A 12,014-nucleotide genomic window follows, 5' to 3' on the forward strand; every position below is an offset into this window, starting at 1 on the left:
TCTGGAACATAATCTGGTTTGAATCATTTTGATCTTAAATTGGAAAAAAATGCGCTACTAAAATATGCACCTGCTTGTAAAAGATACCAGCTTTCATGTATTCCCTTTTCATTATTCCAGCAGCATTATAAACCATATACAGTATGAAAAAAACTCAAGAATTAATAAAAAGGACAGTAATAAGATATGTTGCATTTGGGAAAGGGCTGAAAAGATGACAACACACACACAAATAAAGATATTGTAATTTTAATTTAGCATTGTCCCAATATTATCATTTTTTTTCTGTACTCCTCAACAAAATCTGACATTTCCTCTATACACCATATGCATGCTGGCAAACAATATACCATAGTTCAACATAAACTGAAGTATTTAAATACAAGAAGGCTGAAAACATTTCAGGTGACCCATAAGAATCCAAATGGTTCATTGCTCATGTGTTTGCAACCAATGTGTTATTAAAGTATGAGCCAAAGCACCTGGAGGTGGAATCCAAATTTCACTTGAATTTTTTAAAACTTCCTTGTTTTTCTGAGTTACACGCTGCACAGCGTTTCTAACTTGGTCTGGTGTAAACCACTTGGCATCTTCCAATTCTTCATGATCAATGGAGAGCTAAACAAAATTACAAAACATTGGGTGAGTAAACAATTAAAAGAGGAGCACCATATTAATGAGACTGTTTATCTTTCAAGTAAAAATCTCATAATACATACAAAGCTATAAGCGATTTTTCAGCAGAATAACTCATCATTTATTTAAGGTCACTTTTAACAGAAAAATGTAATCTTATAACTATTTGTAGACAAATACCATCTGCATAATTGCAAGGAGACATGAAGAATGGCCAGTAATCACCTTCAGGTGGCAAAAGTCCAAGTACTGCTGATACATTTAAAAGTAGAGAAAACAGTATCTGGTTTTCACCTAGTACTATCCAGGCTTTGAATGCTTCAATACCTCATGCTGCCATGGCCACGACTTAAAGGCAAATCCTGAAATGAGATTATCTCTCCCAGGTATCCTTCCAACACCACCCACCACCACATCCTGTCACCATCTAAGCTCCAAATCAAAACATATAATATTGCGGAATTATAATCTCTGCCTCCAGGTTGCTACACCTGCAATCATTCCTGCTGTAAAATCTGTAACATGCACTCACATCCGCTACCATTTATTCCAAACCCAACCATTGGTAAATACAACAACATCAAGTGATGTAACATGTGAAACCATACATGTTGTTTATCAAGAACATATGTTCACTGTATTAGATTAGATTAGATTAATACATGACATTTTATATAGTAACTATAAAACTTAGCAATGTTTCTTCATTGCTAAATTTGTACAGGAATTAAATATACACTTAATCTGGGGTATCCCATGGAAAAGTGTCAGGTCACAAATCTCAGCTTATCATTGTGACTTCACCCATTTCAAGGTACAGAAATATGTATCAGAATAAATCATATAGAATATGAATGAAAAAGACTTCTTTGTTTTCATTACTGGTTCCTGTTGTTTTAAAGGTTTTTTCAGTTATAATCAATACAATTACAAAATTTCAAATACACAACATTTTTTATTTCTGGATACTGGTTTTCTGAACCATCCGTTTGTGAAAGGGAAACACACAACTTGCCATGTGAAATACACTCTGATTATAAATCCATTCCAATGTATTTGAATGTCTGAGTTTGCCATTATTGCAGCTGAAATCATGACTGAGAATTCAATTCAATTAAAATGAATGGGTAAATCGCTTGGGATCAGTAAATCAGTCAATAACTTTAATAGCTGATGTCCATCAGAATGTTTATTAGAATATCATGTAAAAATATGAATTAAATTGGTCAAACACTTTGAGATTTTTGGAAACAACGTTAATCAACATTTCTCCTTTTATGTATTAGTACAGATGACCACAGTTAAACTGGCGGAGTACATGAAACGACAAAGGAGAACTGTCCACCTTGGGCACAACCCCTACCCAATTACTGAGCTAGTCAAGGAACTCGAGTGCCTGCTACACAACATGGATCATTTGGATTATCCCACGCAGTACTATCTTTTTGAATGCCAGAGATGTGAACTTGTGCTCCATTAACTATCACCTTCCCCTTTTACCTGATTGATAGGTTTTTTTTTTTAGTACTATTATGAGTTACTAGCCATCATCTCTTACACATTGTATCTCTTACACATTGCAAAATTAGAAGTTCTTCAGTGGAACAGGACCTCTCAAGGAGAAACTTCTTCAGTTTGCTTTCAATTTTAACTTTGCTGTCTGTCAAACATTTTATACCATTGGGTAACTGATAAAAAAAATCCCATTTTTGTGCTAAAGAAAACCTTAATATTGAGTAATGGATGTCATTTTTTCTTCTGCTATCGTAATTATGTACATCATTGTTCCCTTTGAACTGCAGTGGATTATTTACAACAAACATACTGAGAGAACAAATATACTGTGAAGCAGTAGTCAAAATGAGTAACACCTTAAACAGAGGTCTACAAGATATTATTCTTACTGCATATTTTTAGCAATGAAGACTTTTTTCCTTAAAAATGACTTACCAAAGAACTTTATTTCATATGACATTAATGAATGAAAATACTATCCAGTTTAATGATTTCTCTCTTCCTAAAATTTGCAACGATTCAAAGTAAATGTGGCTGAGCTAAGTTGTATTAGGAATTCCGAAATGAGTTTTAACTAGTTTAAATTCTCATTGATACGGACACCTAAAATTTTTGACATTTCCACCCTAGTTGTTATTTCCTCCCCATGTCTCACATTTATCACTGGTGAAGCACCTCTAGATGTGCAGAACTGAATATGTTGTGTCTTTTTGAAACTGAGAATGAGACTATTCACAAACAACAACTCAATAATACTTCTAAGAACATTACTTACCATTTCTTCTGTTGCTGTATGTTTGATTGGACTGATAACAATACATTAGTGGCATCAGAAAAAAGAACAAGGTAATTTACATATATGAAAAACAATAGTGGTCCTGAGATTCAGCCTTGTGGAACTCCATAAATTATTTCTTTCCAGTCAGAAGTATCTCACCTGCTTACATTGGTTGAGTTATTAAGCATAATGTTCTGCATTAAGAAATTGTTATTAAACATATCTGCTACCTCTACTTGATTATTTACAGCCCTTCCATTAAAATCAATAGTGATGTTATCCTCTTGTTAGTTTTGTTAATTATTCCAATCAGAAAATTTCACTTTCATATAAATTCTTGGGGGTCTTCAGGAATCCACATGGACATTTACAACTGCCCTCTCATAAAGTCGTACCTATTATTTTGCCATTTTATAGTTATACAGTTTTTGGTTAAACAAACATACTTCATTGACTATTGTATCTTTCTATATTTCTTTGGTGTTTTATGTTAATGTGTAAAATTTAACAGTCTCATGATTTTCTAATTTTTGTAATATGTGCCTCTTTAGACAAGTGTCACATAAAAACCACAGTCAAAGGCAAGCATTTGGTACTTAAACATCATGTTGTTTTCATAAGTCGTGGATTAGTTTTCAATTGTTACAGCTACTGTATCATCATTTAATATGTTAATATTTTGTTGTTGGTTCTGATCTTCAAATCTGAACTTGTTAAAATAATGAATAAGAAGAAAAATGAAATGCCAAGTCTATTGTAATGTGTATATTAGTTAATAACAATTCACTACATACAGTCATCAAGAAGAAGCAAGGCAAAAGAGGAAAATTGACAAAACTACAGCATACGAAACAAATCAATAAGTTACACATTATGTCTTTGACCACCCTGTTTACTTCCTGCGAAGAAACAAACAGTTGTGAAAGCTCTTTCTACTTCTGAGGCAGAACTTGGAATTCTGATGAAGGTAAGTAATGGCCAGCCATTCTGTCTCCTTGCAATTTTAAAATTTTCTCAAGTGAATTTTCCTTCTGATATTTACCATCTGTTCTTCTGCAGCTGCAGTGCAACCAATCATGAGACTATTTATTGGAAAAGCCCAGTGTTGAGAGCTAACATACTGTATGGCTTCTACTGCAATACCTACTTCCTCGGCTACTTCTCTTCTAATATTTTCTTCAATGGACTCACCTGTAAAGCATATTTTTTTTAAATTGTTACTCATATTATTAATAAAGCCTGGAAACAGTCACATGCCACTTTCCAATCCGCAATGAAGAAAAAGATGTGCAATGACTTAAACAATGCAACAGTGAATTCAGGTTACAAAAAAGAAAGACAATAGAACACTTTTCTGTTGGCATATGTTTGTATTCCCACACACTTTCTGTACAAAATTAATGTTGTCCTCTTAAGCAGGAAAATGACACTATTAAACAAAGGTATCAATGAGCAAAGTAACAACCGTCTAGTATTAAGAATCTAATATTTGCCTTCTTGTGAAAGTACCTACTGGCCAACATCAAAACTAGAGGCTGAACACTGATTAAAAATGAAACTTTGATTCTTCATGGGTATTTAAGTTCAGTAATCATCTTATAGAGTATGGCTATCAATTCTAGGTCATGAAAAATATTAGAAAAATGGTTTGTTTTGCCTGTTCACTACAGTAATTTTCTTGTGGATTGGCAAACTCTCTCATGATGATTTCAAATCTGATTAGACACCATAATGTCTGAGGAGCAAAATGAGCCACAATGTGCACTAACAATAAGAATTAGTACTGCCTATCTAGGTGTAGAGATTATATTAAATATTAACTATCATAAAAGATAGTACACAGGTAATTTAGAGTTACACTTGGTTAACTAATGGCAGTCACTTCCAAGCCTGAAAGACCCAGAAGCCATTGCAATACAATCTTTGCTTGTATGTAGACTGAGCCGTGTATATATTCAGTTCTCTTATTCAGAAGAAGGCAGAGATGAGCTGAACATACCATGAACCCCATTTTGTTGAAGATGAGCAAATTTTGACCATTACCCATAGAATGTTACTGGGCCATTGAATTATTGCTGGAGTATTACATGTAAGTAGAAAGAAAGAAGGCTAAACAATGCTGTAATCAGTATAGTCTTTTACTACCAGAATACATAGGTTTCATTAGCAATAAGGATACTGCACTTAAAGTAATGATATGAAAGAAATCTCAGATAAACAACAAAGTATGATTTTAAAAATAAATACAAGGTACTTCTTGAAACAATACTGGTATACTGGTACACCGCACCACCCTCACACCATATGGAGCAGTTACAAAAACCTGACAAAAATAAATAACGTAACAGAATAATACAGAGTCACCCAGAGGTGTGGAACTGTCCTTCCAAAAATAATAACAAGTGAATGACAGAAATTTATAGTAGTATGAGTGAATGAGAGGTGTAAAACCTATGAAGCTGTTACTAACACGGCAGCCATTTTGTAATACCCCATCTTGGATCAAACTTAAGTTTCAAATGGAAAGAGGAACACATGACTTATCAAACAGATAGGGAATTAAACGAGAAAAACAATGGTGCCTCTCATATGAGCAGAGCTTTACTCATTCTTGGGTTATGTTGCGCATTGTACAGAACAGGGCACATGCTGATAACAACACAAAGGCTACAGGACTTGTCATCCAGCATGTTTTTAAGGTAGTTGTTTTCCACTTAACCCATTCCCTGAAGACTTTAACCAACATACGTATTACAATATGATAACAAGCATCAAAAGTCTGCTCACTGAGGTGGACAAGATTTCTGATCTTCATTCTGCACTTCACTGCATGCACAGCTGCCTTCACATGCATTTACAAGTAGAAATGTAATGATCATAAATTGGGGAACATGGCAACCAGTCCTCTGGATCTCTATGACTTATCCATCCTCAGGGATAATAAACCTCCAAGTAATCCCTGACAGCTAGCCCATGAGGTGCCACCATGCTGAAAGGAAGTTGGAATTGTACCATTTCACACAGCAGCGTTAGCAGTACATCTTCATGTAACAACTGCAGATAGTGGGCTGCTGTTAATGTATCATGAATGAAGAAGGGCTCAAAAATATGGGAATTCTGTATTCCACTTTAATTGCTTTCAATGTGCCAACTACCTTTGATGGAGCCATCCTGTGAGGGTTGGCATCCTGCCAGTTTCTGTGATTCTGTTTATTTACATCTCTTTTAATACAAAAATTAGCTTCATCTGTAAACAATATGTCATAGAGGGAATGATGATTTCGTCCAGCTTATGTTCACCCACTCAGCAGCTTAACTCGAAGACTTGGATTGTTCTTGGTGATAAGCAACACTTGCATTTTGTAAGAGCACCATTTACATTTGGCCAAAATTCGCATTAGTGATTTATATTGACCCCAGTTTCCAGCAAGATGCAGTGAATACTGTGGTTTGGACTCTTGCTTGCACAACCAGTATCTACAATATTTAACCATTCCCTTGAAGGAGGTTAGTTTCCAGATATGCTTAAGTATGCAGTAGTTAAGCAACTATTCAAAAAAGGCAAAAAAGGACATGAGAAACTATAATCCAGTTTATCAAAAATGTTTGAAAAGATAGTCACAATACAAATTCAAAATTCTTTAGAAAAATTTAAAATAACCTCAAAAAATCAGTATAGCTATAAATGAAAGAAGAACCACAGTATCTGCAATAAACCATTTTTCAGATAAAATTAACTTATCGCCAGACAACTCACTGCATGCCACAGGAATTTTTTATGACCTATCAAAGGTGAATCACTCCTTGTTACCCTGTAAACAGGAAAAAAATATGGAATTAGGGGCACTGTATTATAAATGATCTACCACTTACTACTGAGTGTCGGTTTGTTTGCAGATGACATATCTGTAATCATTGAAAGTAACAGCACTGACAAAATTCCTAAAACTGTATTAAGTAGAAAAAAAATAGATACTTGGTTTGATTTAAATGGATTAAAATTAAACATGGAAAAAGACTCAGTTGATGCAATTTCAAAAAGAACAAGCAGAATTAAATAATGGTCAGATCAATCACAAAAACCAGGAAGCTAGCTGTGTGGAATTCCTAGGATTGCAGCTGGATAAAAATCTGTCATGGGGCTCACACATACTTTACCTTGGAAATAAATTAAATAGCCTAGCATTAGCAATGAGGATATTGTACATTGCTACATAAGAAAAGTAGTATATCACTGCTACTTCAAATTAATAATAAGATATGGAATTGTAATTTGGGTTAATTCAAACCATGTGTCAAATACTGAAACTTCAGAAAACCATCATTAGAAACATGCACAATGTAGAGTAAAGAAAAGAAAAGTCATCTACTCCTAAAAAAACTAAGTACATTAAGTGTTCCCTCACTATACATCTATGAGCTGATTATCTTTTTACATAGTAACCCCTATTTATTTGCAGCAAATCATTTTCAGCATGATTACAACTCCAAAAATCAAAATAATTTTATGCTGCCTGCCCACTGTTTAAAACTTTATGCTCAAACTCCACAGTATATGGGTATGAAAATTTATAACAAACTGAAAGGAAGATAATTGCTCAGTATAAATTTAGAGACACTGAAAAAGACCTTCCATGAGAAACTAGTGCAAAAATGTTACTATTCAGCAGAAGAATTCATTAAGGACAACCTGAAGATTTGAGCTGGAGAGAGCATGTACTTAGGAATGTTAATTTTTAAAAGTTTGTTACTTTTTAAGAAAAAATATTAGTTGTATACTAATTACATATCCAGTAATATTAATGATATTATATGAAAAATTGTAGACCATTTTTTGTGTTTTGATGAGTCTCCTGTACATTAAGTCAATGACTTGAAATTGTATGTTACAGCACAATAAACTTCTATTCTGTTCTATTCTATTCTAGTGCACAATGCCAGACCATTGGTAAGTGTTGCTTCATCAGTAGCCATTTTTGATTGTTCAATTTTCAGTTGTCTGTGACAGAGCAAGTTTCACAGAATTTTGCAAGATGTTTCACCATCACATGCGGATAATGTGTGGTATGTCTGGGAGGTGGGTGGGATTGGTTGTAATCCTCTGTGATAACACGGATGCCCCTTTCTCCTGATATCAGGATGATCTCAAGACATTCAGCTTGTGTTAATGTCATCATCTTACATCTCATCTGCAGGGGAGAAACATCTTTCCACTTCAAAATTACAATTTTTATTCAAGATGACAGTTTCCAAAATGCCCTCCAAGTTGGTAACATAGCCTCACACCTACGCACCACTGTGTAACGTGTTATTATAAAATAAGAAGGAAGAAAGTTAGAACTGTTGAAATTGACACAATTAGAGATGTAATATGTAAATCTACATATATAGTATATAGCTATACTCCGCAAGTCACCTGATCATGTAAGGCAGAGGGTACTATATGTATTGTTCCAGCTGTTTGTAGAAGACAAGTTGTTTCATTAGATTAACTGGTTGATGAAGTGGCCAAGTTAGAGCACCGTGGGGGGAAAAAACCATTAACTGGAGATAATTTAGAGTAACAAAAGAAAACCTACATAAAAAAAGGAATAACCCAGAAAAAAAATGGCTAGCATGAATCCACCAAACTAATGAGTTGAACAATCCACTGACAAGGGGTAAGACTTTAGTGAGATGACATACAGAAAGGCCCTCTCTAGTACAACTACAATGGTCAGTGTTATACTGATCTCAGTGAAGAGCTATCAAATGCACTGGCAGTTTCAACCACAATTACACCAATTTTCTACAAAGTTGTGGCCTATAGCCTTTTGACTTACAAGGGTAGTAATCATAATTGTATAGAATGTAATTTTATGTATATAAATTGAACTGTTTACATAGATTTACATTTTATAATCAATTATTTAACACTGTGACAAATAAAAGAAAAAGAAAATATGGAACCAGCAGAAATCAAACCTAGGCTGCCAAACAACAAGTTTCCAAGTCTGTGCTTTTAACCATTGGCTACAGTGCCTGCCTCTCTTTTTTGCATGAATTTTCCTCATCTCTGCACGTAAGTCTTTAGAGAACATTTTACCTTTTCCAATGTCCCAATCAACAAAATATTCCATGAACTTGAAAGGATCATTTAACTTCTATCAATACAGTTTGAACCAAATCAATGAGACTTGTCCCACATACACCTGTTGTTAGAGTTACATTTGGCTTACTTTGTCCTTCTGAGATCAACTGGAAAAGGGCCTCTTTAGCAGATCATCTGCAGAAAACACTTTCATATTAAAAGAAGGTCTATTTTCCACTTTTGCTTTATTAATTTTATTTGTTTGCAATTAATTTCAGCCTTCTAGGCCATTCTCAAGTGATTTTTCTGGTTCTGCAAGGGAACACTACATCTTACATACTGAAGCTTATGTTTACTATTCCTTTTGGTTCACAAATGCTGCCTTGTTGGTTTGACTGCTTGACATTTACAAAGGTACAGAATAGAATTGCTTTCTTGTTGGTTTGACAGCTTTATATTTACAAAGATGTTATAAATTTGTAAATGTCAAGCTGTCAAACCAATGAGAGAACATTTATCGACCATAACAAATAGAAAACACTAATTTAAAGGTGCTAACATTTCAATATGTAAGGCATACTTTTCTACTGCAGAACCACAGAGTTACTTGAGAATGCCTAGAAGGCTAGAACTAGCTGTGAACAAGTAAAATTAATACAGCAAAAGTGGAAAATGCCACTTTCTTTTAATAAATTCATTGCTGTGGTATCCAAAAAACTTTCATACTAAACTTGCTTATATATTCGTTTTGTAATGACGATATATAGCCTATTGACTTAACAAGAGAAACTGTTGAGTGGTCTTCAGTCCAGACACTGGTTTGATGCAGTTCTCCATGCTACACTATCCTATGCAAGCATCCTCATCTCCCAGTACCTACTGCAACCTGCATCTTTCTGATTCTGCTTAGTGTATTCATCTCTTGGTCTCCCTCTACGATTTTTACCCTCCACGCTGCCCTCCAATACTAAATTGGTGATCCCTTGATGCCTCAGAACATGTCCTACCAACCGATCCCTTCTCCTAGTCAAGTTGTGCCACAAGTTCCTCTTCTCCCCAATTCTATTCAGTACCTCCTCCATAGTTATGTGATTTACCCATCTAATCCTGAGCATGCGTCTGTAGCACCACATTTCAAAAGCTTCTATTCTCTTCTTGTCCATACTATTTCTCATCCACGTTTTACTTCCTTACATGGCCACATTCCATACAAATACTTTCAGAAACGACTTCTTGACAGTTAAATCTATACTCGATGTTAACAAATTTCTCTTCCTCAGAAACACGTTCCTTTCCATTGCCAGTCTACATTTTATATCCTCTCTAGGATCCTCTTTAGGAATATAAAAAAAGGGAGGAAGGTTTATCTGTTTAGCAAGAGTAATAGAAGGCAGATTTCAGACTACCTAACAGATCAAAACGAAAATTTATGTTCTGACACTGACAATGTTGAGTGTTTATAGAAAAAGTTCAAGGCAATCGTAAAATGCATTTTAGAAAGGTACGTGCCGAGTAAAACTGTGAAGGATGGGAAAAACCGACCGTGGTTCAACAACAAAGTTAGGAAACTACTGCGAAAGCAAAGAAAGCTTCACTCCAAGTTTAAACACAGCCAAAACCTCTCAGACAAACAGAAGCTAAACGATGTGAAAGTTAGCGTAAGGAGGGCTATGCATGAAGCGTTCAGTGAATTCGAAGGTAAAATTCTATGTACCGACTTGACAGAAAATCCTAGGAAGTTCTGGTCTTACGTTAAATCAGTAAGTGGCTCGAAACAGCATATCCAGACACTCTGGGATGATGATGGCATTGAAACAGAGGATGACACGCGTAAAGCTGAAATACTAAACACCTTTTTTCAAAGCTGTTTCACAGAGGAAGACCACACTGCAGTTCCTTCTCTAAATCCTTGCACAAACGAAAAAATGGCTGACATCGAAATAAGTGTCCAAGGAATAGAAAAGCAACTGGAATCACTCAACACAGGAAAGTCCATTGGACCTGACAGGATACCAATTCGATTCTACACAGAGTATGCGAAAGAACTTGCCCCCCTTCTAACAGCCGTGTACCGCAAGTCTCTGGAGGAACGGAAGATTCCAAATGATTGGAAAAGAGCACAGGTAGTCCCAGTCTTCAAGAAGGGTCGTTGAGCAGATGCGCAAAACTATAGACCTATATCTCTGACGTCAATCTGTTGTAGAATTTTAGAACATGTTTTTTGCTCGAGTATCATGTCGTTTTTGGAAACCCAGAATCTACTCTGTAGGAATCAACATGGATTCCGGTAACAGCGATCGTGTGAGACCCAACTCGCTTTATTTGTTCATGAGACCCAGAAAATATTAGATACTGGCTCCCAGGTAGATGCTATTTTCCTTGACTTCCAGAAGGCGTTCAATACAGTTCTGCACTGTCACCTGATAAACAAAGTAAGAGCCTATGGAATATCAGACCAGCTGTGTGGCTGGATTGAAGAATTTTTAGCAAACAGAACACAGCATGTTGTTATCAATGGAGAGACGTCTACAGACATTAAAGTAACCTCTGGCATGCCACAGGGGAGTGTTATGGGACCATTGCTTTTCACAATATATATAAATGACCTAGTAGATAATGTCAGAAGTTCCATACGGCTTTTCATGGATGATGCTGTAGTATACAGAGAAGTTGCAGCGTTAGAAAATTGTAGCGAAATGCAGGAAGATCTGCAGCAGATAGGCACTTGGTGCAGGGAGTGGCAACTGACCCTTAACATAGACAAATGTAATGTATTGCGAGTACATAGAAAGAAGGATCCTTTACTGTATGATTATATGATAGCAGAACAAATACTGGTAGCAGTTACTTCTGTAAAATATCTGGGAGTATGCGTGCGGAACGATTTGAAGTGGAATGATCATATAAAATTAATTGTTGGTAAGGCGGGTACCACGTTGAGATTCATTGGGAGAGTCCTTAGAAAATGTAGTCCATCAACAAAGGAGGTGGCTTACAAAACACTTGTTCGACCTA

The 12,014-nt window shown here is 35.5% G+C and overlaps 1 protein-coding gene across 1 annotated transcript in view; it reads right to left on the reverse strand.

Annotated features, from left to right (window-relative positions):
* Positions 1 to 233: 233 nt before the first annotated feature.
* Positions 234 to 12,014, reverse strand: part of LOC126184560 (NAD(P)H pyrophosphatase NUDT13, mitochondrial-like) — a 67,897-nt gene continuing 56,116 nt past the window's right edge. Inside the window, exons 4-5 of the mRNA XM_049926990.1 lie at positions 3,972 to 4,120; positions 234 to 618 (exon numbers count right to left, since the gene is read on the reverse strand). Of these exons, the coding sequence (XP_049782947.1) occupies positions 430 to 618; positions 3,972 to 4,120 (338 nt within the window). The 3' untranslated portion in view covers positions 234 to 429. The remainder of the gene's footprint in view (positions 619 to 3,971; positions 4,121 to 12,014) is intronic.

Source organism: Schistocerca cancellata, chromosome 1 (assembly GCF_023864275.1).
Source record: "Schistocerca cancellata isolate TAMUIC-IGC-003103 chromosome 1, iqSchCanc2.1, whole genome shotgun sequence".
Classification (NCBI taxonomy): domain Eukaryota; kingdom Metazoa; phylum Arthropoda; class Insecta; order Orthoptera; family Acrididae; genus Schistocerca; species Schistocerca cancellata.